At 48.1% G+C, this 27168-nt stretch overlaps 1 protein-coding gene and 1 long non-coding RNA gene across 8 annotated transcripts in view; one reads left to right on the forward strand and one right to left on the reverse strand.

Moving 5' to 3' along the window:
* Positions 1 to 435: 435 nt before the first annotated feature.
* On the forward strand, positions 436 to 5391 carry LOC309518582. Its single transcript, XR_014213522.1, has 2 exons — positions 436 to 4594; positions 5212 to 5391. It is a non-coding gene; the product is annotated as an uncharacterized lncRNA (long non-coding RNA).
* A 2925-nt stretch (positions 5392 to 8316) lies between these two features.
* The window catches only part of GRAMD2A (GRAM domain containing 2A), a gene marked incomplete at its 3' end in the record, with an annotated part of 63419 nt that continues 44567 nt past the window's right edge, over positions 8317 to 27168 (reverse strand). For 6 of the 7 annotated variants that reach the window (XM_082198692.1, XM_082198689.1, XM_082198693.1 and 3 more), the window contains 7 exons: positions 24104 to 24202; positions 20319 to 20390; positions 15703 to 15765; positions 13625 to 13781; positions 11032 to 11131; positions 10820 to 10927; positions 8317 to 9446 (listed from right to left, as the gene is read on the reverse strand). In XM_082198692.1, coding sequence (XP_082054818.1) covers positions 9443 to 9446; positions 10820 to 10927; positions 11032 to 11131; positions 13625 to 13781; positions 15703 to 15765; positions 20319 to 20390; positions 24104 to 24202 — 603 coding nt within the window. Of the gene's footprint in view, positions 9447 to 10815; positions 10928 to 11031; positions 11132 to 13624; positions 13782 to 15702; positions 15766 to 20318; positions 20391 to 24103; positions 24203 to 27168 lie in introns of those variants that run through there. The other variant, XM_082198688.1, reaches the window with a different exon arrangement.

Genomic DNA, 27168 nt, shown 5'->3' on the forward strand with positions numbered 1-27168 from the left:
AGCACTCAGTGTGCTGTGGAAAAGGTAGAGAAGTCTCTGGATAGACGGACAGGCAGACTCATACTGGTGCTGGAGTGGCAAACATTCATGCTGAATGATGAGCCTTTTTATTAGCCCAGACCTTTCAGAATGAATACTTAAACAATTTTATTCACTGATGCTGGAGATTTTCTGCTGCACTAGTTTTCTTCCACTTTATTATTGTTCAGGTGGAGCTTTAATGGTTTATTTTAATTAATGATGATGTCCCCACATTTGTTACTTTGAAATGTTGTAGCGCAGCTTTTGAACTGTAGGGCCAGAGATTCCCCACATTGCAAGGGCTGGAGCATATTTAGTGTTATATTTGTAATTATGAGAAAGTACGTAGTACTAATTGGCAGGCATACATTTTCACCCTGAAATCTACCCTCTCTGCAGTTCATTCTAACCGCAGCATAGTTGGTGTGTGGTGAAATGAGGCATAAGACATAAAGAGAGGGGGAAATGGGGCAGGGAAAGAGATGAGTCTTAGCAGTACCTAAAGCATTATATGATAGAGCACACTTGTTTTTTTCTTAAAATCCTTCCTGGTCTGTCTGCTGTTCTCGCATTTAAATGTCACATAAGCGGAAGAATACGCAATTGATGGAGCCAGCTAGTACATCTAGCTTTTGCGCCAAGGAATCAGTGGCAGCTGGGCAGGGTACTTAAATCAGGAAAACAGCACAGTAGAGGAAGCATTAAGCACCTTCTCTCCCCCTATCCCAACTTTTTAGTGGAGATGCTAAGGGACTGAAACTGGGAGAGGGACATTCTGCAAGCAAAATAGCTGCCCTTGCACTGAGCTAGAGCCTCTTGCTATATCTACCCCAGAAAAGCAGCTGTCTTTATGACATACATACACCAAACATCGCCATGCCCAGATCAGTTCTGTTTTCCTTTTTATCTGCATTAGGCACACAGGAGCCAGCCTTATAGTAGGCCAAGAAAATTGTCTGTCTAGCTCAGTAGTACTCTGACTGGCTTCAGCTGCCTAGAATTTCAGGGCCCGGTCTTTCCCTGCATCTGCTACCTGATACATTTACTCTCGTTTCCACTTTCCTTCATTTAGGTTACTCTTCTGGTTTTAAAAAGGGTGCACACAGCTTTTGTGCTGTTTTTTTGCTGCAGCATTTGGTAGTGGGGGAGGCAAGTTTCCCAGTACTTCTGAGATTTTAGCACCTCAGAATACAGAGGCAGTGAAGGGGGGGGGGGCTCTTAAGGGTAAGCGGTAAGAGGCATTTTAAGCCGACTGCCTTTCCATTTCCAGGGAGTGTTTTGCGCATAGGGGCTTTCAAACGGAGATTTAAAAGGTGTTGTAGAGACCCTGAGGAGAGAGTTGAAGCCTGAAAAATAGCAATTGGTTGTATCCAGCTAAGTTCTACTCAGACCCATGGAACTGGATGGACCTAAATTAGTCATGCCCATTAATTGTAATTGGTCTTCTCTGAGTATGAAAAACCTTGGATACAACTCAGTGTTAGCATTGTGCGCTATCAACATTTTAGCATGGCACTCCTCAAAACCAAAAACACGGACAGTGGTTTATCAGGGAAGGAAAATGAGAAATCAACAATGGTCCCTGATATTTAGTAACAATCAGAGAGGTTTCCCCCCCCCCCTACGTCATGCTTTAAGCACCAAAGCCCTTGCTTTGCAGAATCCTGTTGAATTGCCGCAAAGTCATCAAGGCAAGAAGGGACCGCAAGAGATTAGGATGTGTATCATTCACACATGAGATGGTAGCATCCAGCATTATTAACCTTAGTTTGTACAGCATAAGTGTTGCAGCACAGTGAAAAAACAGATGCTTGTCTGGCTCTAGCATTTTAAGAAAAATGTTGAGTTTTTATTTGAAACAGTATTACACCCTACAGGAAGCGGGTGCAATCTATTCCCCCTGGAAATGCCCAGTAGCCAACACACAAAGTGGCACAGATCAGGAACCCTGGAGGGACACAGCTGGTTCATAAGCATCCTGAGAAAACAAGCAGCAGGCATTCTTCTTCTTCTGAAGCCCAGGGGCGGCTTCCTCTTCTCTTAACTGTCAGGCTCTGCTATATTAGACAGTAGATGGTTGTGGGAAGCAAGACACACATGGGAGTCTCTAGACCCCTTAAGCATGATAAATGCTGGGCAACATCTGGAGTTGTAACCATGCTGAAAGGCAACAGATTATTTAACTGTTATTTAACAGAATGTTGATGGACCATTGGCCACTCTAGCTGGGGCTGATGGGAGCTCACGTCCAACAAACACCAGGACAGCCACAGGTTCCCCGCTCATCCCTATGTAAGTGATACACTGCCAAGTCCTTATATTTGGCTGGATCCTCTGACAAATGCAGCCTTCCTTTGAAAGAACGAGTAAACAACAGAGTGACAGTTCTAATCTCTGCAATTGCTACCACAGACTATGTAGTGATTAAACTAGAATAAGAGGATTATGGAAGTATTTCTGTGAACAAACATGGAAATACTTGGGGGAGAGGGGGGGGAGAGGTTCCCATGCTGCCCTTTATAGTGGAGGACATTCATTTCCGTGGCACTGAATAATCTGGAGGAAACCTTCTCCACTTCAAGCATAAGCCTGGAAGGGGACTCTACAATTCTATGAAATATTGCTAAGTGCCCTGAGCCCTTTCTCAGCTCCACCATCCAGGCAAGCCCCTCCCCACCCACCACCCCAACAAGGCAGCAGATGTTACCAGGTTGTAATTTCACAAACACGGGAGCTTTTCAGTCAGAACGGGCTCAGAAAGCTCAGCAGCTGCTTGGCACTGAAGTAGCAGGAGTCTGTCCTCGTTGCAATTGCGGAACCTCAGAAGTCGTAACCTACAGTTCTCCCCCAGCAAAAACCAAGCTGATTAAGCCACAAGGCCAAGGCCTAGGGGTTTGGTGCAGACAAATCGGGAAATACCCAGATGGCAGCTTTCCTGTTTGGCGGAGGAGCACCAGACAGGCCCCCCAAAAGTCCTCAGGAGAATCAATCAGCTTAGGAGAGTTCTGTCATAGTCCTCACTAGAAGTTGGTCACAGGGGCTAGCTTCTCCTAGGCTTGTAGCTTGGCAAAGGACCCACCTCAGTTTCTTGCAGAAGGTTGTCATATGTCAAGCCAGTGTGCCTGTGCTTTTAAGACAGAGATAGGGAACCTGCAGCCTTCCAGATGTTGGACTCTCAACTCTCATCACACCTGGCTACTGGCCATGCTGTCTGGGGTTGATGGAGTCCAGCAACCTCTGGAGGGCCATGATTTCTCAATTCTCCCCGTTGTTCACATTTTTCTTCTGCAGAACATAATTGCTGCATCCTAAGCATGCAAAGGGACGCGGGTGGCACTGTGGGTTAAACCACAGAGCCTAGGACTTGCTGATCAGAAGGTCATGGTTCGAATCCCTGCAATGGGGTGAGCTCCCGTTGCTCGGTCCCTGCTCCTGCCAACCTAGCAGTTCGAAAGCACGCCAAAGTGCAAGTAGATAAATAGGTACCGTTCCGGCGGGAAGGTAAACGGTGTTTCCGTGTGCTGCTCTGGTTTGCCAGAAGCGGCTTAGTCATGCTGGCCACATGACCCGGAAGCTGTATGCCGGCTCCCTCAGCCAATAAAGCGAGATGAGCACCGCAACCCCAGAGTCGGCCACGACTGGACCTAATGGTCAGGGGTCCCTTTACCTTTTAAGCATGCAAAGAAATGGAGGGGCAAAGGGACCTGTGGATCACCAGGCTGAAAGGCAAAGCAATTTCAGCTATAAGATTCAGTTTAAAAAACAAAAAACACTGTCTGCATTTTAATATTTGGCACCGCAAAACTTTGCTGAAGCACTGCAGACATTTGAGGACATCAATACTTTTTAAGATACTGGTGAGGTGGTTTGCCCTACACTGCCAAGTTGCAGCGTAGCATCTGGGAGTCAAGGTTGGACGAGACACCACCTTTATCCTTCAGGAGAATCACACTGGAAAGTCAGCCTTTGTTGCAAAAATGCCTCAGCAGCACACTGTGCAAGAGGCAGAGGTAGGAGGATTCAGCGTCAAACTTGCATTGCTGCGAAAGCCAGCGCTGCCACAATTCACAGCAGCATTCATTCTGCCCTACATCCGAAATACTTTGTCCAAATATGCATAGCTTGTAGTGGCAGACTGCTAGGCATGTGTCCCATTCAAGCATAGCTGATCCGTGATGCCTCTGCCTCGATGGGAACGTGGCACATGCGAAAAAGGATTTACAAAACACTAAAGGGCTGTTTCTCCTGGCCTTGGGTGGCAGAGGTTCCTGGCTCGTCCCCACAAGAGAATCTCAACACTTCAGCTCTCAACAGCTGAAATGTGAACTCCTGAACTCCCGACAGCTGTGTGTTCAAGCCGTTAAAATGGAATTCGCTGCGTGCACACAGGCTTGGGAAACCAACACAGACCTTTGACTGTACATTTCCCTCCTGCCTTAGCAGCGCCATGATCACAGCTCTGCAAATGGCAGCTGAAATCAGGAAAGCCCAACTCCCATGCTCTTCCAGGATGTGGAACCTGTGGCCCTCCAGATGGGACTGGACATCAGCTTCCAGCCACCAATATTCACTGGTGAGGGAGAACGGGACTTTTTCGTCAAACCACACTTGGAAGGCTTATAGGTACAACATGCCTGCTCTATGACAACGAAGCAGATGTCCGTTCCTTGCCTAGAGCAATTCTGTGCCTCTGGGATCAATTCAGATAATTCAACCTTTTGGGCATTTCTCAGCAGCCTTGCTTTTTCCATTAATAGAACAGGTGGATTCAGGTTATGGCTGGTGCCATGACGCACATCTGGGCCTGCAACTCTGTGAATAAGCTAGTCAACAGTAGAAGCTGGCCCACAGTAAGATCACATTATCTTTTGTGATCAAATCAGAAATCTGGGCTGTGGAGGTATGGGCAAATCAGAGTCTCATTGTGCAGCCAGGTGAATTTTGCCAGACACCCTTCAAGCTTTGTTCTATGTGCCTGGATACTGCCGAGAAACTCCCTATTTTCTTGCAGGGCCAAATCAGACAGCGTAGGCAAGTTTGCAGGTGCTTCCAGATGTCGCTCTTTTGCAGGTGGGATTAAATCACACGCCAGGAAATTCTGGTTATGTGATTAAAGTGGGTTTGGCAATCTTGTGCAACACACCTACTAACAAAGCAAAACAACCCTTTTTTTCTTTTTTTGCTGTAAAGGAAAGTGACTCAAAAAGACACAAAGTGTGTGGAATGGCAATCGCTTGATGTGACTCGTGGCATCACCTTCCCCACACGCGAATCAGAATGAGTGCTCAATAAACGGCCGGGGTGTACCCTGCCGACTTTGTGCAAACAAATAAGGATTGATGATAAATAAACGAGTCGTCTGCAACTGAAGCAACTTGTGTAACATGGGGTACTTTTTTAAAGCAGGAAAAGCTGCTGTGTCCAGAAGGGTAAAAGAAACAGGAGGTGTACGTGTGTATGTGCTTAACACTTTCATTGCTGGCCAAGGATCTGTTCTTCAGATGTTCAACTCCCATCATCCCTTGCTGGCAGAGGCTTATGGGAGCTGCAGTCCCAACAATACCTAGAGAGCCACATATTCCCTACCACTGCCTTAAAGAGAATTCCAAGGGGACTAAAGAGGCTTCAAGGTCTGCTGTGCCTCTGCTGGTGTTTATATCCTCCCACAACTATGAACACATGTCGCTTACAGGACAACAAAGCCAGAAAACAACGAGCTTGTAGGATATTTGTGCAATTGTTCTGAACTTTAGAAAAGGAAAGGACAAGGGAAAATAGAATCGTTGCTTACACTGAATAACACTAATGATAATACTTAGTATTTATAGAGCGCTTTTTCAAAGCGCTTTACATTACCTTGAAATCCTTACAACATCCCTGTAAGGTAAGCCAGTACTGTTATTCCCAAAATTAGAGAAAAGAAAGAGGGCTCCCAAGAACTGAGAGACAGCAGCTCACCAAAGGCCAACCAGCAAATTCGTAGCTCAGCTGAGATTTGAACTGGGGCCTTCTGGCTCATAGCTCATGCTCTGAACCATTATGCTCGAGCACAGACTTGCAGGAAGTGATAGAAAATGCAGCGCACAACCACCTTGCTAGAAATTGGGTTTTCTTGGCACTTCCTAGGCCTGCTTTGCTCCACCTGCCCCTCAGATTCTGGACACACAAACACACCTTATGGTGCCCACTGCCGAGAGCACCAGGACCCCACAGCCAAGACAACTCTCCAGTAAACAAAAGGACTTTGTCTTAGCAGCTCCTTCCAAAATAGTAATCATCATCATAATCAGCACAAATATTACATTTACCTCCCACGAGATGGGAGATCTGATTAAAAAGAAGAGGAACACCTGAGACGTTATTGCTAAGAAAGAAGTCAACTGGCTGTCCAGCAGCCCAGTAAACTCCTGGCACTGCGAGCAGGGAAAGAAGAGGAGAACACAGACGGGTGCGCTTCTTCGAAATGACATGCCACAGCCAGACCTGCTGGGCCTCCGGAACCCTCCATTCTTGCTCATTCAAGCAGTCCTGGAGCTGCAGAAATTACAATACCTGCCCGGGCCCCCCACCAAAAAAATCCCTAGTCATCAGGTCAGCACTGTATGAAAGCTTCCATTTCCCACAGACACACTCACGAAAATACATACAACGGTGTCACCCCAGGGCATTCTGGGAAATTTCGACAGCATCTTCCAGAGGCGCCGGCCCAGCCTCTGTCACTGATCCAAGAACCGCCACAGCCAGATAAACCCACTCGGGCCCTTTACAGCTGCACCACACATGTAAAGCACTTTCATACCACTTTATAGGATTCCTCCCTAAAGGAACATGGGAACTGGGGTTGGTTAAGGGTGCTGAGAGTTGTCGGGAGACCCCTGTTCCCCTCACAGAGTTAAAATTACCCAGAATTCCTAGGGGAAAGGGATTGTTAAACAGCTCTTAAGAACAGTAACTCTATGAGAGGAAGGAGGGGCCTTAGTCCTATTCTAGTGCTCAAACTACAGTTCCCAGGATTCTTTGGGGGAAGCCACAACTGCTATCATAGTTCTGAAAAGTATTTGGTGCAGATGTGGCCTAGGACTGCCAGTAGTCCCCCTGTCAGATGTGGGGGACTCCCATCAGAATGCAGCCCCTTCAAACCTGGAACAGTCATAGAATCATAGAGTTGGAAGAGACCACAAGGGCCATCGAGTCCAACCCCCTGCCAAGCAGTGCTTTTCAAACTGTGTGCTGAGGGACCCAGGCGTTCCCTCAATAAGAAGATCAAGCGTGGCTAGAGGATGGCCTTCCTTTCCCTGCAAGATGCTGGCACGTGGGTGCAATTTCCTGGTGGAATTCCAAGACATTGCTATCTGAAGCGAAGCACCAAACACAAAGGGCTAACACACCACCCTGCCTCTATCTACCCCAGCCCCAGCCCCAGCTAAATTCTGCCCCCTCCTCTGGCTTGCTGCACAGTCGCCACACTGAGCCCTGAGACCAGTACATGTCACCTGAGATGACTTTATACCCAGGAACATGCACTGAAATCTTTACACAACACTCAAAGTGGTCCACTGGAAGATGTCAAGGAACGTTCCCGGCAGACCAGACCACAAGGAAAGGGTTCCCAGAAAGCAGGAAGTTTGAAAAGCAACGCCCTTAAACCCCAAGAGGGTCCCAGATCCCTTAACGTCCCACAGGCAGGGCCCACTTCCTCCTGAAAGGGACCATTCCCAAAGTGGTCTGCTTGCTCTGTATTCAAAGGCCACACACTAGCTCACACACTCATTCATTCATTCAGTCAGTCAGTCTGTGCTAGAGGCGTTTTTCATGGGGCCTCAAGTCCACCTTGGAGAACTTTGCTTGCGAAGACAACCAGCTTCTTCAGCATAGTCCTCACTCTCACGGGCCAGGATCCTGGCTTCTCGGTGATCCAGTGGGGCTTCTCACAGTTACCCATCAGGGTTCTTCCGATGTTCTTAACTGCTCCCTGGATTTCTGCCTCCATGGTTCTACCCTTGGCCAACTCTCCCAGTTTGTCCAGGGCAGTAGCACTGATGGGAGCAGACAAACCCTCTCCCCCTGCCCCCAATCACAGCCCAAGTCATCTATACAAGCCATTCAAGGCTTCCATGGCTAGGGATGCAGATGGCTGACTCCAAGCCTGCATATGAATTGGCCTCTCAAGGGCTTGGGGTTCAGAGAGCTGCCTTGTGTTGTTGTGCTGCAGAAAGATGGAAGGGGGCACGGCCTTGGCTCCACCTGCTTCCGAGGAGAGAGCTGGCGCATCTGCAAAGAGCCAAAAAAAGCGATCAGCTTGCTTTACCCCAGCCAAGCCCCCTGTCTCTGCTTCCTCATGTCAGTGCCAAGCTGCAAAGCCCTTGGGTTAAGTGGGGCAGACCCACGTAAAGTGCTTTGAGGGCCACACGCACCACTAAGTTATATCTGTCCCCAGAAAGTGCACACCCATGGCGTCTTTCCATGAGTGTTCAGGGCCTGCCTGGCAGTTCACAGGGTCCCTTAGCTGAATGTTGCTGCAGCGGTTACAGTAATTTTGCAGGGCCACAAGAATTGCTCCAGCAGCATTCCCTAGACGACAGGAATCCTGTTAGTGCAAGAAGATGGATTCTAATGGAGATGATTTCACTGCCCTGGGCAAAGGATAATTCCGTCTTCCTTCCAAGGCAGAGCTTTTCGCTGCAGCAAAAAAATCCAACCCCAACTTTCTCCTGCTGCCCCTTTCCTCCAGGGGAAAGAAAGCAGCGAGAACTAGCAGCAGTCCAGAGTCCTCCTAGAAGAGAACCCAGCTACTTCTTCAGACCTTGCTAGGATGCATTAGGATGTGAAAGAGGACCAGCCGCAACAGTTTGCTGGTGGTAACAGTCAGCCCTTCTGGAGCAAAGTCCCGGGAAGACATTGCAGTTTTGAAATACAAAGGGGAGCCTCAGAGGAAGCCCTGCAGTTCCAAATTTTCTTGCCGCTCTAGAGAGCAAGCTACCCAACGTCTTCAGTGGCTGAAGAGCCTTTGGAAGGTATGGCCAGAGACACCATCAATGAAGACACTATTGCACTGGCAACCCTTGGCAACTCTCACAAACACCACTGCTGCCCATGTACAGCCAGTTCGGCAGCCGCACAGTCCCCTCTAGATGTTGCTGGACTCCCGCCAACAGCCAGGGACGATGGACGTCATCGCCCAACAACATCTGGAAGCTGCTGCATTGGCTATTGTTGGCCAAGCGTCCCAATGGGTTGCTGACGGCAGGAAAGCACTTCTAGATTTCGCCACTGGAAGCAGAGAGCTTTGGTCCAGGAGGAGCACAGAGCATGGGGCTCATTTGCTCTGGCTTCACAGCAGTCGTGTTAACTCCTTGGACGCAGCACAGATCTATGTTTACGGGCGCTGTTTTCTCCACTGTTGTCTTTATTGAGCCCACAGTCACCTGTCAGAAACAAACAAAGAGACCATTGTTAGCAGGCTCTGAAGCAATCCTATGGGAAACCTGACTGCCCCACAAATGGCAAGAGAACTTCTCCTGATTTAATGCAGCTCCTTGTTTGTGTGTGTTCAGGGCCGGCCCTAATATTAGGCAGAGTGAAGTGTCTGCTTAATGAAGCTGATGCGAGCCACCATGAAAAGGCATCAAGCTGTAAGTTACTTAATTTTTTACTATTGCATTTTTACTGCTATGAAGAAGGAAGAGGTGCCTATGGCATCACTTGCTCATTTACTTCAGTTATTTGTACACCGCCCTTCATTTCAAAGCAAAATCAAGGTGGTTTGCAAGACCACAAGACAACAGCAATATCTAAAAGGTACCAATTTGGCTGGCCTTGACTTCTCTGCACCTTAACGCGGGAGTGGGAAGAGGGGAGATATGTCACAGTTTTTTGCTACACCTCTGCAGCAAAAATATTTTGGACCAGTCCGGCATGGAGGCATGTGCATTAAAAGAAAGTTCCAGGGTTAATGACTCAAGTCAAAGGACCTTTTTAAGGCAATTAATGATATACATTTAAGGGAACTAAAGCTCACTTGGCGGGAGAGAGGGAAATTCCAGTAATCATCTCAACTCAGTACAACTCAAGTCTTTGTCCATGCCTAACATCTGTGTTCCCACCTCGAGGAATATGATACCACCCACATCCCAGTCCATAAAAGGAAACAAGTCCAGATGCAGAATTGCCTTTTGGCAGTGGCAGGAGCAGGAATCAAGTAAACATTCATTGAAATGTGCACAATTTATTCCAGCCAAGGACTGGGATATTCTAACTGCAGAATTGGGATTTTTAGAAGCAGTCTAACAAAAGAACAGAATCACAGAATTGTAGAGTTGGAAGGGACATATAGTCCAACGCACTGTAATGCAGGGATCTTTTGCCCAACGTGGGGCTTCCACAAGTCACCAACTATTAGTAGTAGTAGTAGTAGTAGTAGTAATACTGGCCATGGGCCACGCTTTGCTGCCACTAAAGCTGGTGTCAATCGGCTCTTAAAAAAGAGAGACGTTCACAAGCTACATTAAGCAATGCTGAACCTTTGCTTATAGCAGAAATAGAAAGCCTGTGGGTCCCTCCAGACCCGTCGCTGGACTTCATCTCCCCTCATCCCTGACCACTGGCCATGCATGATGGCAGCTGAAGTCCAAAAGCATCCGGACCACCCCTGCAGGGTCCCCATCCCTTCCTCATGTGGCGACCAAGGGCATCATTCAATATTGGCATAATGAGAACAGAAGGTTATCCATCCCATCTTCCAGACCCCGAGAAAGGGCTCCTCTGCAGACACTCGCTGGGCTTCGGAAGGCTTTCCTACCTCCGGGGCACACGCGAGAGATAGTCCCGGTTCAAAGAGCAGAGCTGCTGCTCCAGGCGGAAGATGCGAAAAGCCAGGTAGGAGGAGGAGACCACTAGGAGGCAGATCCTGCGGAAGCAGAGACAAAACGGAGAGGCACCGTTGAGCTCAGAGTCAGAAAACCAACCCGGAGATAGGATAGGAATTGGGGGGGCGCGTGCCTGCAGGCTTACAAGACAATGAAGATTTTCAGCAGCTGATAATCAGATGGCCTCAACTCTGCTTGGTAGCTCTGCTCCACCTCCAACTCCTCTTCAGTGTTTATTGCACTTTCTGGAATAATAATAAAAAGGCATCAGGCACTCAAATATTAAAACAATATATAATGCAAACACACACACACATACAGGGTGAGATCCAATGCAGCGTGAGTGGGCATCTGCTAGCACAGTGCTGGGGAATATTTTAGCCCTCCAGGTTGTTGGACTACAATTCCCATCAGCCCCAGCACGCATGGCCTATGGCCCGGGATGATGTGAGTTGTAGTTCAACAACATCTGATGTGGGGACAGGGCAAAAACTCACCATCTCTGCCCTAGCCCAACAGGGCTATTCTCTCCAACCTTTATGCCTTCTATGCCCCTGCAACATTTGCTTTGGAAGGTTAGGAGACACTTGAGATCTGGGGAAATATTTCTGTTGAAGAGTAAGGTAAAGGGCCCCTGGACGGTTAAGTCCAGTCAAAAGTGATTATGGGGTTGTGGCACTCATCTCACTTTCAGACCAAGGGAGTCGGTGTTTGTCTATAGACAGCTTTCTGGGTCGTATGGCCAACAAGACTAAGCCGCTTCTGGTGCAATGGGACACCTTGACAGAAACCAGAGCACACAGAAACACCATTTACCTTCCCACCGCACCAGTACCTATTTATCTACTTGCACTGGTGTGCTTTCAAAGATTAGAGGTTCTTTTCAGAATATTAAAAACAAAAAGACCAAAAAAAACCAACCCTATAGCCAAATGAAATTGCAAGCAGTCAACCAATGGGCTAGTTCCACACACACATGGAAGTGTGTGGAGGTTCACCAAATTAAAGACTGGGTAAAACAGCGGTTAGAATACCCATCGCATGGTTGCAATACAGAAGGTAGAGATTAATTAGATTAAATCCTATCTTTCAGACAGGAATTTGTTTATATATGCAGGACCAGAATATTTAAAAGCCAATCAAAATGTGCTAGCAAATATTTGAATTTTTGTTGCTGCAGCCGCACCTCCTTCAACAAGCAGTTAATACTGCCTTGCTGCTTTCCTTAGAATGACATGGACACGGGACAAAAATATTTTAGAGATGAAATTTAAAAAGCTACCTATAACAATAAAACGGGGTTGCATAAAATTGGGCCCACAATACTGAGTGCACAACTCCTGGTGGATCCAAGGGGTGCATTTGCAGCTCAGCTACACACAACTGAGAACACAGCACAGAGACTTAAAGCCGACTACTGCATTTGCGCCTGGGTAGAAACTCCGACTGGTGGAAAAGGCTGCTTTGTGGGCTACCCAGCAGCAAAGAGATGGTAGCCGTCCCTACTGTCGGGCAAAGGTCACTAGGGCTTCAGAAAGCGCAAATAAGTCCCACATGAAGGCTATATGTTTTTGGATAGTAACAACCCGCCCTCTAAAACAAAGTTTTGTACAATAATTCTGAGAAGGAAATGGTGTTTGTTTGCATCCATGTGGCCGCTGACGGGATGAACTGCCCCGGGCGTCTGAAGCGAAATGGAAAAGGAGAGCATGAACAAAGAGCATGGCCATCTGTGCGCAGCCGACACATGGATGCACTCAGGAGGGACGTGATGGGGCGGCTGGCATGACGGAGATTACATGGGGCAATTGAGATGCAGCTTATGTCCTTGTGACAGCTGAACAGTTGGTGTTGCTGCCAGGACAGCTGTTAGATCAGGCGGGGCAAAGGAAGCTCTGCTTGAGAGTCCGCAGATTGTTCCCTATTGAAGGAGAATTACATGAAGATGATGTACAGATGGTACACAACACCAGTGCAGTTAGGGAAAATGTACAAAACTAGTTCAAATATATGTTGGAAGTGTAAGGAAAAGGAGGGAACATTTTATCATAGGTGGTGGGATTGTAAGGTAATTTAAAAAATTTGGGAAATGATATACAACGAATTGAAGAAAATGTTCCATTTAACATTTGTTAAAAAACCCGAGGCATTTTTGTTGGGGATTGTAGGGAAAGACCTGCCAAAAACGTTTTCATGTATGCGACTACGAGAGTTCTGGTAGCACAAGGATGGAAGACTGAAGAAACCCCAACTAAAGAATCATGGCAAGAAAAATTGATGGACTATGCAGAACTGGCAAAACTGACATATAAGCTACGGGAAAAGGATAACTGTGACTTTAAGGCTGAATGGGAACCCTTTACAAAGTATCTGAAGATGCAACAAAGCGAACTGGACTCCTTGGCAGATTTTGAATAAACATTCACAAACTTTTTCTTGATAATAATCAGCTAAATAGATTGAGGATCTATACAACTTTGTAACATGCAGAAAACAGCATTTTTAGAGAAATCAAAGACTGGAACTGAGGGAAGTCGGGGGGTGGGGTGGGGGTGGGTGGATTTTGTGTGGGAGGGGGGAGGGAGGAAAAATGGGGAGGACAAGGATGATATGTTTTTGGATAATATGTCCTGTTATAATTTTGAATAATAATAAAAAAACAACGAGAGTCCGCAGGTGCAGACAAAAAACATGCAGCGGCACCAAGGGCCTTTTCCCAGCCTCCTGCTGCCCCGTACCTGAGACTAGGGGCTCCTCTGAGTTACAAGAGCTCTCCTTTGTGCTGAGGCTGCTGATAGATGCCCGGTGGATGCACTGGAAGCCTGCATCTGGGAGGGCCAGGGACAACGAAGCCGGGGAGCCCTTCCTCCACTTCACTTCTGGGACAATCACCTCCTGTGGAAGGCATGGAAAGCGGGTTAGTTGGCTGCAGGAAGGAGCCACGATCTTTCACTGCAGTGTCAACCTACAGGCAGAGCTAACACAGCAAGAGGTTTGTCAACAAAGCCTGCTAGGCTAGTTCTTCCCAGTGCAAGACTGCCCCCTCCTGGACATTGTGAGCCTTCTCCTCCGGGGAGAAGTCATCGCTCAGTGGCAGAGAAACCAGTTTTGCATGCAGATAGTCCCAAATTCAGTCCCTTAAAGAAGGTACCCTTCAGTAATTTGAGGCAACGCAGTTTGCCAGGCATAGAGGCCCAGCTTTAATAGTTATTATTTATGCCAATAAATGTGGTTAAGAGATAGCAGCAATCGGCAGGCTCACCCGTGCATAAGTATGCTGCTAATTGGGTTGCAGCCAACTAAAATTCTACTCAAAGGAGACCCTATGTTAATTATGTCCGTTTATTTCAATGATTACCGTATTTTTCGCTCTATAACACGCACCCGACCATAACACGCACATAAATTTTGGAGGAGGAAAAGAAGAAAAAAATATTCTAAATGAAACAGTGGGTGTATGATTTTTGTGGTTCATGCTGTGGCCACAGACATGTGATCTGACGGTGAGTTTGGGGTAGCCCAATGCAAAAATCCTGAGGATCCATGTGGATCCATGCTTTGTAACCACATTTTGCACCACTGCGGCCCCAGGCAACAGTGGGTGCGTGATTTTTTTGGTGCAGGCTGTAACCATGGACATGCTATGTGATCTGATGATGAATTTGGGGTGACCCAATGCAAAAATCCTGAGGATCTATGTGGATCCGTGCTTTGTAACCAGGCTCTCTGTCCCTCTCTTCTCCCCAGTCAGCGGCTCTTCTCCTGCTTTGCTGTTTCAAAGTGAGCCACGGAGGAGGGAAGGAAGGGGAACCATGGATCCTCTGCTCACACCTGCAGCAGATCCCCCCGCCACCCGTAGGCATTCACTCCACAACACGCACAGACATTTCCCCTTACTTTCTAGGAGGAAAAAAGTGAGTGTTATGGAGCAAAAAATACGGTATACGTCAAGTAATACTAATGCTGGATACAACTCAGTATATTTAACTTAGCACTGCACTGGATGCAACTCACAACGTATATATACAGCATACCCAGACAGTATGGGTCATAATCGCATGCTGGTCCTACTCAAAAGTAGACCCATTGAAATTAATGGAGTTAAGATAGGCTTGTTCACTAACTTCAGTGGGTCTATTCTGAATAGGACTAGCATTGAATACCATCCTAAATATTCTTAGTATGTCGTGATAGTATATATCGTGGTATGGTATGGTTTGGACCTGGGTAAAGGTAAAGCAGGGGTAGCCAACCTAAGGCCTGTGGGCAGGATGCGGCCCAAACGCCTTCTCAATCCAGCCCATGGACGGTCTGGGAATCAGTGTGATATTACATGAGTAGAATGTGTGCTTTTATTTAAAATGCATCTCTGGGTTATTTGTGGGGCATAGGAATTCATTCATCCCCCCCCAAAAAAAATATATATAGTCTGGCCCACCACATGGTCTGAGGGACAGTGGACCGGCCCACTGCTGAAAAAGGTTGCTGACCCCTGAGGTAGAGGATCCCTGGATGGTTAAGTCCAGTCAAAGGCGACTAGGGGGTGCAGAGCTCATCTCGCTTTCAGGCTGAGGTAGCCGGCGTCTGTCCACAGACAGCTTTCCGGGTCATGTGGCCAGCATGACTAAACCGCTTCTGTCGCAACGGGACACTGAGACGGAAGCCAGAGCACATGGAAAGGCCGTTTACCTTCCCACTGTAGTGGTACCTATTTATCTACTTGCACTGGTGTGCTTTAGAACTGCTAGGTTGGCAGGAGCTGGGACAGAGCAACAGGAGCTCATCACCGTAGTGGGGAGTCAAGAGAACATCTTACCAGTGAAACCGTGTCAGGCTCTTCAGTCAGTTCCTTCAAGCTCAGGCTCTTTTTGCTTGAGACCTGCAGAGAGAAGAGGCGTTAACAGACAGGAGTTTCTCTACGCAGGCGCCACTCGCTTTAAGAGTCTCCGGAAGGATGTGCAAACCAACCGAAGCTTCAACCACTCCCTCTGCCCCCAAGAGCTGACTGAGCAGCCAATACTGCATCACCAGTTCTCAGGGACTGTAAGACTCTTGTCATGACCTAACCCCAAATCTCTCTCTTAAGACTTGTAGCATTTTAACTATTAGCACATCAGGAAAATACCAGCATCGTCCCCCTTCCCCACCAAGGCTGTGCTGCGCCTACAGACTATATTGTATATGTAATAAACCTGGACCAGAAAGCAGTGCGAGTAACACTGCTAGTTCTCTAGCTGCAATGATATAATAATAACCCCAGCCACTCTGGGCGGCTCCCAATCAAATGTTAAAAACAGTACAGCATTAAATATTAAAAACTTCCCTAAACAGGGCTGCCTTCAGATGTCTTTTAAAGATAGGATAACTGCTTATTTCCTTCACATCTGAAGGGAGGGTGTTCCACAGGGCGGGCGCCACTTCCGAGAAGGCCCTCTGCCTGGTTCCCTGTAACCTCACTTCTCGCAATGAGGGAACCACCAGAAGGCCCTCGGCGCTGGATCTCAGTGTCCGGGCTGAACGATGGGGGTGGAGACGCTCCTTCAGGTATACAGGACCGAGGCAGCACCAACACTTTGAATTGTGCTCGGAAACGTACTGGGAGCCAATGCAGATCTCTCAGGACCGGTGTTATGTGGTCCCGGCGGCCGTTCCCAGTCACCAGTCTAGCTGCCGCATTCTGGATTAATTGCAGTTTCCGGGTCACCTTCAAAGGTAGCCCCACGTAGAGTGCATTGCAGTAGTCCAAGCGGGAGATAACTAGAGCATGCACCACTCTGGCAAGACAGTCTACGGGCAGGTAGGATCTCAGCCTGCGTACCAGGTGGAGCTGGTAGACAGCTGCCCTGGACACGGTACTGACCTGTGCCTCCATGGACAGCTGTGAGTCCAGAATGACTCCCCGGCTGCGCACCTGGTCCTTCGGGGGCACAGTTACCCCATTCAGGACCAGGGAGTCCCCCACACCTGCCCACCCCCTGTCCCCCCAAAACAGTACTTCTGTCTTGTGATAAACTTCGACATCACATCTCTCATTATTGCCCTTCTTTTTAAAATTAGCAACTAGGGAGAGCTGATCCAGATCAGGACCAGAGAGAGGGATGGAGGGTTGACTTTTCCCTCTGTCCTATTTCCCTGCCCAAAATCACCCCCCCCCCTCAAAGCTGCCATTCCACACATGCACCAGATGAAACCACCTCAAATACTGATTTAATTCCCAGGCATAACACTGAGTAGGACCGGTAGCTTCAGAATGGGTCTGTCTAGCTTAAACGAGGGGCACAAACTATTTCATGGCACAGTGTCTAGCAGGCTTGACAAAAGTCCCCGTTGTTTCTTAAGAGAAAGTCATGGAAGGTTGCCTTTGTTTTGAGTTATACTTTTTTGTATTTTAACTGGTCTCTGTATTATTGCACCAAAAATCCAGTAAGAAATAACTGAAAGAAAGCCATGCTGAGCTCCTGAACTGAGAGGTCCATAGCTCAGTGGCAGAGCACATGCACTCCAGCAAGGTGACCTAATGTGGCCCTCCAGGCCTCTCCATGTGGCCCTCAGGGCTCTCCTCAGATTGCAAGCACCCTTCACCAGGCACACCTCTCCCAGCCCTGCACCATGACTTTCCTGAGCGCTGTTTCCTGGCTGACATGGATCCTTGAGCTGTGCCTCTGGAGAGAGGGCGTGTGTGAGCCGAAATCTGACTTATTCCTGTAGCTGCAGTGCTTGGCTGCTCTACAAGGTGCTGCAATGAATTGGTTACTCCACCCTCTTCTGCCTCTGGCCACACAAACCATTTGAATGGCTATGGCAATTAACTTGGGGGGCAACCCCCTCAAATCTTTTATTGGGGGGACCAAGGGACCTCGGCTCCTAGGAGTTGGCTCCTATGCCCCCCCCGAATGTCCATGAGGCAAAAAAAAATGGCTGAAAAGGGTTCCCCATTCCTGAGTTAGGAGGACCAGAGAATCGGAACCCTCTTTTCATAAGACCCCAGAAAGCCACTGCCACGCACAGCCCTGTGGTTCCATCCACACCTGGCTTCTCCCAAATAATCCCTGGAACTGTAATTTGCCCCTCACAGAGCTGCAATGCGCAGCACCCTTAGCAAACTACAGCTCCCAAGATTCTTTGAGGTGGAGTCATGTGCTTTAAATGGGTGGTGTGGGTGGGGACAAAGGTGGTCCGGTGGTTTGACTGTTGTAAACAAAATAATAAATTTAAGGTCTTATGTATGTAATAAATATATGTAATAAATGTTCGTAAATGTACCAGCCAAGCGCAAACATAGATATGTGGACCCCATGTCTGGAGCAGCACAGGAAGACCGTCCTGAAACCATTTTGACTCCCAAACTGACCAAATGTTTTCTCTGCAAGGAGGGAGGGCAGGAATTGGGTAATCACCATTTCAAAGGAATGGGCAGACTACCAGGAAAGGCAATCAGATAAGGCATTATCAGATAACCTGACAGACAGGAAAAATAACAACATTCAAATTTCTGTTGTAGATCACCTTTTCTGTGATGTAGGTATGATGTTTGTGGGGGGTGGTCTTGGGTTACACCGCTTCTGTGATGTATGTATGATGTGTGGAGGGGTGGTCTTGAGCTCCAGGGCAGGGAATTTAAAATGTCTATATAAGGGCAGACACACCTTGGTTCTGGGTCCTCCTCCGTCCTCCTGTGTGTGAGGGGAGCACCCTGTTGCAACAGCTTTAATAAAGATCAGGCTTACTAGCTGCTTTGCTTCTCAGTATTCTCTGGTTGGCCTCTGTTATTTTCTCCTACCAATAAGGAACCCATGTAAGGACTCTATACGGGCTCTTGGGTACCCCATAAGGGGGAAAGGGCAGATTTTGTTTACAACTTGACAACTCCATGCACTCACATGGCCATCAAGGGCAAAGTTGGAAAAGTAATATTTGTCCTTCAGAAGGCATTTTAAAGTGTCTCCTGTGCATTCTGTCACCCAGCTAGCATGCTTTTGTAGTCATGAAAGGCCTGGCTGTATTTCAAGAAAACCTCAAAACAAAAGCCTCATCCAGACAAACAAAAGGAGAGTTTTCCCTGAACAAAAACACCCTAGGACTGCTTGGGAGGGGCCGGGGCAGGGGGCTGATCCTAAGATCCCAGTAAGACGATCTGCTCCTCTGCCACAACACCGGCCAGAAATAGATCCAGCTGAAGCTTGTGACGAGAGTTATCTAATTCACGTCCTACGACTACCAATTGTGAAGTGAGGAAATGGCAGAGTGCCCGTTTGAGAGACAGGCCGGCTAAGAAGCAAGGAGGGAAGGACAAAATGTTAGCCAAGTGCCCCCCTCTCTTTCTGCCGGCCGAGCAAGGGACGAAATGTACTCCAGACAAATCAGACAGGCTTTTAGAGCGTTAATTGCCTAGTTACCTACCGAAAGCAGACCTTCAGGCCACTGCAGTGTTAAGGCATCCCGCAAGATGCCATCGCCACCAACTCCTGATTCTCTCTCAAAATTACAGGACTCTGTGTGTTCTCTGGTTATCGTGAGAGGGAAGTGGGGGAAGAGTCTTGGGATAAAACCTGAGTTTTAAAATAGTTGTTTTTGCTTCTGCAAAGTGATCCCCACTTACTTTTTACCCAGGATGGAGAGAGATAGCTGCCTCGTACAGACATGGCTCACAAACTTACGAGGAGTGGCAAATAGACAAAAACAGCCTTTAGTTGGCCCTTCAAATCTTTGTTGGACTCCCATTCAGTGTGGATAATTGTTAGGGATAATGGGAGGTATCCTGCGGCAGCAGGTCTCCCAGCTCTGCTTAATCAAAGTGCCATGCTTTCAAAGCTAGCCCTTCTATTAGACAGAGGCAACTCACCTTGGGCAACAGTTTTGGGGAAGCCATTAATGTGGAAACTCATGTGTAAGATTTTTTTAAAACCCCATGGCTATAATGACTGCAAAAGAGCTACATGCAGTAATTGATCCCTACTCAGTAACCTCTCCTTTTATTTTCAAATCCTGTAACTTTTTGAATCCTATATAACATTTAAAACAAAACATTGATTTTGCTTTTTAAGTTTTTACAAAATTGTTGCTTGCGAAATCAAATTAACGACAATACCACAATTCAGATTATAATTCTATAAATCCAAAACCATCAAATAGCAGAAATGCTCTTTGGTTTTTTAAGGTATGGTATAATAAGAAGGGTTTTGCCTGGCAATGGAAAGGATAGCAGGGGGAGATTTCCATACCTGGGGGTGCCACCACCAAGAAAACCCTCTCCCTTCTTGTTGCCACCAACCTCTCAACTTAAATGGCAGGACCCCCCAAGGACCATCGCAACGGACAGGCTTTTAAAAGCGAGCTCCTCCATAACCTGGATCTTTTGACCCTTTGCTGAGACCAGCTGACCAATTCTTTTAAGTGATACCATGAGGGCTGTCGGGGAGGGAGTGGAAGTACCTGCAAGTGGGTGCAGACTCTCCTCAGCACATCGTACACGCTGTCTCTAGAGATCAGGGACACGAAGATGTACTGGAAACAAAACAAAAATCAGGAGCAGTGAATAATCATGGTGCAAGCAGCAAAGTTTGAAGCACGGCAGCTGGCCAGGCTGATTCAGCATTTGCACGTTTAAAGACAAAGACACACACACACACGGATATTAACATGCCCCCTTCAAAGGGCACTTGCAAAGAACTGGTAAGCCTGCAAACATTTCAAGCGCCAAACATTTCAAGCGCTATGATTATCACTTTGACCTGTCATGGCTTCCCCCAGAGAATCCTGGAAGGTGTAGTTTGTTAAGGATGCTGAGAGTTGTTAGGGGACTCCCTATTCCCCTTGCATACCTACAATTCCCAGAGTGCCTTAATAATCAATCCCTCTTCCCAAAGAACTCTGGGAATGGTTTCTCACTGAGTCCTAACAACTCTCAGCACCCTTAACAAACTACACTTCCCAGGATTCTCTGGGGGAAAGCCATGACAGGTTAAAGCACAGGTAGGCGAACTAAGGCCCGGGGGCCGGATCTGGCCCAGTCGCCTTCTAAATCCGGCCTACAGATGGTCCGGGAATCAGTGTGTTTTTACATGAGTAGAATGTGTGCTTTTATTTAAAATGCATCTCTGGGTTATTTGTGGGGCATAGGAATTCATTCATTTCCCCCCCTTCAAAATACAGTCCGACCCCCCACAAGGTCTGAGGGACGGTGGACCGGCCCCCTGTTGAAAAAGTTTGCTGACCCCTGGGCTAAAGTGTTGTCATAGTGCTCTGGTGGAGAGAAGACCTTATTTATTCTATTTTTAATGGTGCCTTTCACACAGGGAGCTCAGGGAACATGCTCCCCTCTATTTTATCCTCACAACAACCCAAGTAGCAATAGACCCATGACTACCTGCCACCTTCGTCACCTACCCCCAAGGGACCGTTGTAACCAGCTGCCCTGCAAGGACATCACCAGGGCTCACTGAGCCTGCGATGAGACTCTGGCAGACTCAGCAAGGCTGCATTACGCCAGGCCTCCTGGGGCTTCTTTCTGAAATGCCAGCCGCCCGCCCGCAATGGGTGGCTTGAAATGGAAGCCACGCATGCATCTGGAAGAGTTTCATGGGTTTCAGTTTTGGAAAACCCATCAGGCGGCTGCCAAAATAGCAAAAGTTCATTTAGCCGTGGTGAACATGCCTAGTTCGAAAAACCACATTCCATCCGCCCCTGGTCTACTAGGGTTTCAACCAGAGGCGTAGCCTTCATTTCCTGTGCTCAAGTTTCTGTGCAATTTTATGGAAATTGTTTCATGTTATTTATTCTGAATCGTAAGCTGTTGCCACAAAACTTAACTTTTTCTTAATCGAAAGGCAGGGTTAGAATGTTTTCAGACCAGGAATGGGGGACCTGTGTCCCGTCAGTTGTTGTCTGGCAGGCATGGGGAACCCCTGGTCCTCCAGATGTGGGTGGACTACAACTCCCATGAACCTCAGAAAGCCCAGACAGTTCAGGAACATTTGGAGGAATAATAACAACAATAATTTTTATTTATACACCACCCTCCCTGGCCAGAGTTGGGCTCAGGGCTGCTAACACCAGTAAAATTACAATAAAAACATAATGGTGGGGGGAACCAATTTAAAACGCAGGTTAAAATGCAATTTAAAATGCAGCCTCGTTTTAAAAGTAGCCCATAGATCAAAACCGTAAGGGGAGGGAAACATAAGGGCCAGACTGAGTCCAAACCAAAGGCCAGGCGGAACAGCTCTGTCTTGCAGGCCCTGCGGAAAGACGTCAAGTCCCGCAGGGCCCTAGTCTCTTGTGACAGAGCGTTCCACCAAGTTGGGGCCAGTACTGAAAAGGCCCTGGCCCTACTTGAGACCAATCTAGCCACCTTGCGACTTGGGACCTCCAGAGTGTTGGTATCCTCCGCAGGGCATACCAGAAGAGGTGGTCCTGTAGGTACAAGGGTCCTAGGCCGCATAGGGTTTTAAAGGTCGAAACCAGCACCTTAAACCTGACCCTGTACTTCACCGGGAGTCAGTGCAGTTGGTAAAGCACTGGATGAATGTGATCCCGTAAGGAGCCTCGCCGCGGCATTCTGTACCCGCTGGAGTTTCTGGGTCAGCTTCAAGGGCAGCCCCGTGTAGAGTGAGTTACGATAATCCAGCCTGGGGATGACCGTCGCATGGATCACTGTGGCCAGATCAGGGCGAGAAGGGTAAGGGACCAACTGCTTAATGCGGCGGAGATGGAAAAAAGCCACCTTTGCTGTAGCTGCAACCTGCGCCTCCGTGGAAAGGGAGGCGTCGAAGGTTACACCCAGGCTCCCTGCCCCAGCTGTAGTACTACAGTTCCCCAAATCCCTGATGTTGGCAGGGGCTGGTGGGCATTGGGAGTCCCAAGCGTGTTTTAAACAAATAAATATTGTGAGTGCCTGCTCTCACCGGAGATAGATGCCACATTTCTAGTAGTTCCATCTCCCTTTCCCCCTGCCCTCTGTGCTCTGAGCACCCTTCTCACACACCCCCTGTCCAAGAAAGGGTGGCAAAACTAGCGCCACACTTGGCCACAGGGAGAAGGGTACATTGTGCACGAACAGGCTGAAGATGGGAGCTCCAGCTTCCTCATCTCAAACATGATGTCAACTGAACTCAACATGGCACAAGATTTGAGGAAGGATCGATATCAAGGCGATGTAAGGAGGACCATCCGCCGTCAAGAGGGTGTGCTAGCAGAACCAAAGGTGAGGAAACAGTGACCGCAGAAGCGCTGGCAATCCTTTCATGTGGGGCAGGGATGGGCAGGCTGTGGCCCTTCCAGAAGCTGGATTACAGCTCGATTCATCCTTGGGCCATGCTGCTTGGGGCTGATGAGTCAACATCCAGGGAGCCACAGGTTCGCCATCCCCAATGTGACACAAGGAATAAAGGGCACTAGATAATAATTAACAACGCAGCAGGTTTTTACACACAAACAAAAAACATATACAGTATAAGTACTGAGTGGGAAATCGTTGCCTCCAGACCTAAATGCCAAGGACATGAAGTGGGGGGGGAATTGCATGACACATCTAAGGCGAACAGGTTTATTTGCATCATAAGCTTTCACCAGCAAAAGTCAATGGGTGCTTCAAGTGCACTAGAACCTGCTAGCTGCTGATGTGAAGCCTACTAGACTCTGCTGAAACAACCAGCAACTTCCCGTTCCTTTCCGAGTTGACGTAACCCATGAAGAGGGCAGGCTGGGACTGAACCCAACATCGTAAAGGGACACGATTCGCACCGGGGGAGTTCTGAAGGGCTGGGTGGAAATGTGGTGAGGTCCTGATTTGCACTGCAGACCCAAGGCTCAAAGCCAGGGAGGCTGATCTGTGGCTTTCCAGAGGCTGTTGGACTACGACTCCCATCATCCCTAGCTGTCGGTCATGAAGGCTGGGTCTGATAGGTGCTGGAACACAACAATGCCTGGAATGCCACAAGTTCCCATTCCTTAGGCCAGTTTCTGTCAAGGGCCACATTCCCTTGGGAGTAACCTATCAGAAGCTGCAGGCCTGGAGTGGGCGGGGCCATAAGGCAACTCCGTACATTCCTAGGTGCAGATTACATGGGATATCTGCACATGGGCATCTAATGTCCCTGACCCCCACCCCCAAACACAGCAGATTTATTGCTGTAGTGTCTAAAAGGCCAAGTATTTATAGGTGAAAATGTTCACAGCTTTGACCTCAAATAGTACAGATCTTTGCCTGTGTCACTTACCTTTCGGCTGGCATTGGTGGTGATAGCAAGTCCATTCGGCAACAGGCGAGCCGTTTTGTGCTTTTTTATCAGCTGGACAGAGACAACAGGAATGACAACCTGAAACGGAGAAGAATGGATGTAGTTTGTGCGCGAGCCAAGAGCTGAAGTCATGGGATCGCACAAGATAACTCCCTGGGTCATTCATTTCTGGTTGCAGAATCATCACCCAAGTCCTAACCATATTCAGTCTGCAAACAAGCCACAAAGGTTTCGACGAGAGGAGGCTTGCACAACTGGAAGTAAGACCCCATTTGCACTACGCATTTAAAGCCGTTTCCTATCACTTTCCTAGCATCACAGAACTGTAGAGTTGGAAGGGACCAATAGTCATCTAGTCCAACCCCCTGCAAGGCAGGAATCTCAACTAAAGCACCCACGACAGATGGCCATCCAACTTCTGCTTTAAAATATCCAAGGAAAAGAGTCCAACCCCTTCCGAGGGAGTTCATTCCACTGTCAAACAGCTCCTGCCATCCAAAAGTTTTTAAATATTTGTGGCGTCTCCCAAAGAATCCTGGGAACTGTGGTTTGTTCAGAGTGCTGAGAGTTGTGAGGAGACCCCTCAGAGAGCAACAATTCCCAGAGTTCCCTGGGAAGAGGGACTGGCTGTTAAAACCAGGATGGGAATTGTAGTTTTGTTGAGGGGAATATGGGGCACCTTTAAAAAAACCACCCATCAAATGCTTGCAAGAAAAAAAGTCTGTCTACTTGCTTCTTTAACCTTATCGGCCAGTCAAACATTGGTGTTTAAAAACAACAACAACAACCCATGAGTAGCTTTTCCTACCCACATTCTGCTCACTGTCAATAAAGGCTGGAAATACTTAGGCTGTGAACAGATGAAACAGAAGGCACTGCAGAGGCTGAAATGAAGCATCAGATAATTGCTCTTGCCTGCAGTACACGTTTTCTGCCCCATCATGGGTTCTGATGAAATCGGTTATGCAACTTCTTATAGTAATTCCAAGCTGCAGGAAAAGACCACATAGCTCAGTGGCAGAGCAGGCAGAAGGCCCCCATTTCAGGAAGAACTGAGAAAGGCTCCTTTCCCAAAATTTGCACAGCTGCTGCAGATGCAGATGACCCAGAGCTAGATAGATCAATAGTCTGACACAGTGCAGAGGCAGATTGCTATATATCCTGGGGGGGGGGGACACACACCAAGAATTGCTATAAATAAGCATGTGCTGGATGCCAGGTTTCATGGCAGGGCCATTATTATTATTATTATTATTATTATTATTATTATTATTATTATCTCCAAATGCTCTGTAATGGTGCAATTTTCAGACCATTGCGTTTGAGAAGAATTAGGACAGTGGCCACAAATGAAGCTGCTGGGGACCCACAGCAGAAGCCCCGGCAGGCATTGCTGTTGTCAGGGAGCCCCTTGCAGCAGCCTGTGGGTGCAGGGCAGTGACACATCAGCCCCAGGGAAACGGGTGAGATTAGAACAAGAAAGGGGCCAAGTCTTTCCCAGGGCAAGGTTCCCTCTCTCCTCCGTTGGGTTTGTACAGCTGTCATTATGCTGAGTGCTGGGTCAGAGCAAGCACCATACATGCAGTAAAGGAGGGACTGGCATGAAGCAAACATACCCATAGGCCTAGGAAGATTCCCAAGTGTCATGGGCAGGCTGGATCCAGAGGAGTGGTGGGAGGCACTAGCTGGGGAACTCCCAGGGGAAGAAGCTCAGAGACGGGGTTGGTGGTGGGACAACAAATGTATGGTCAGAGGGAGAAGACTGGAAGAAGGAGGTATCAGAAGCTGAAGAGGCAACAGGATTTAGTGAGCAGGAAGAGGCTGTGGCAGAGAGTGGTGCAGAATCAGAGGCAGGAGAGGAGTGGGGCCAGGAGACAGAGATGAGACAGGCTGCTGAAGAAGCCAGGGAGTCTCCCCCTCCCGCTGTGACCAGCTCCCTTTCCCCCTGGTCTCCCAGAACACACAGAGAAATGAAGAGGAGCAACGAGAGACAAGATGATGGAGCCTTAGGTTGCTGGGGGAGGAACCAGGGGAGGAATCTTAGAGAGCAGTGGGAAGGTGGGGACTTTCAGGCCTCGCAACTGCCTCATTGGGGCAAGACATACTGGGAAGAGCTGGTGTGATCACTAGGCCTGTGCTGTTTGGGTTTCTTCTAATAAAGAGTTAACTTCACTGACTCCCGTGTTGTTGTTTTTATTGCTGAGCTGTTCCTGACTCTGGCTCCTGACATCAAGGCAGAAAAGCCATCTCCTTTACTTAGTGCCTAGCACATGAGGGAGAAAGAAGAGCATGCCACGGATTGTGGACATGACCCTCAATCTAAGGAAAATAAACAGTCGGAGGGAAAAGTTCAAGGCTGCAGTTAGATAAATTGCAATGTAACGACAGAAGAGTCCTGCTAAATGGGCTGAAGCAGCCTTCTTCCTGAGCAATGTTTATTTAAATAGGTAGCGCTCAGGATATAAATAATTCAGCCGTTCGGCACCATTTTAAGGAAGTCTGTTCTAAATATGGACGAGCGTTACCCATCAACGGCAGTGTTTACCAGATAACCCCAGAACTGTAAATCAAGGAAAGCAGCAGGAATTCTGCACTGTTATCAGATTCAGCTATGGTTTCTCTTATGCCACAGACACAGGCCTTGCCTCCAAAGCAGCTTGCTTTGAGGATTTAAAGCAAAACAAAAAAGTGACATTTGTTTCCATAAGATGTCCTTGCACCTTAGAAAGCTGGGTTCAACCATCTTGCTTGTCCACTTTGCCATGGTGAGTGGGGAGCCAGGCTCAGGCGAGTGAGATCCCAAATCTGGAGCTATAGGCAGAGGCAAGCTGGCGTGCATCCCAAAAGCCAATCTCAGCTCAGGTCTTCAGGTAGCAGAGGTGGCCTCTAGCGACCCAAGTGGTGTTCTGAGCTCGGAGCAGAGACAGAGTTGGGCCTCCTGTCTGAATTAAAGAAGCCGAGGAACAGGATTGCCTCTAGGGCCAAGCCCACGGGGCACCCGAAGTTCAGAGCACCTGTCAAGCATACAGGCAGGGCAAGTCTCT

This window comes from Podarcis vaucheri (genome assembly GCF_965113315.1).
Source record: "Podarcis vaucheri genome assembly, chromosome: 14".
NCBI classification, from domain to species: Eukaryota; Metazoa; Chordata; class Lepidosauria; order Squamata; family Lacertidae; genus Podarcis; species Podarcis vaucheri.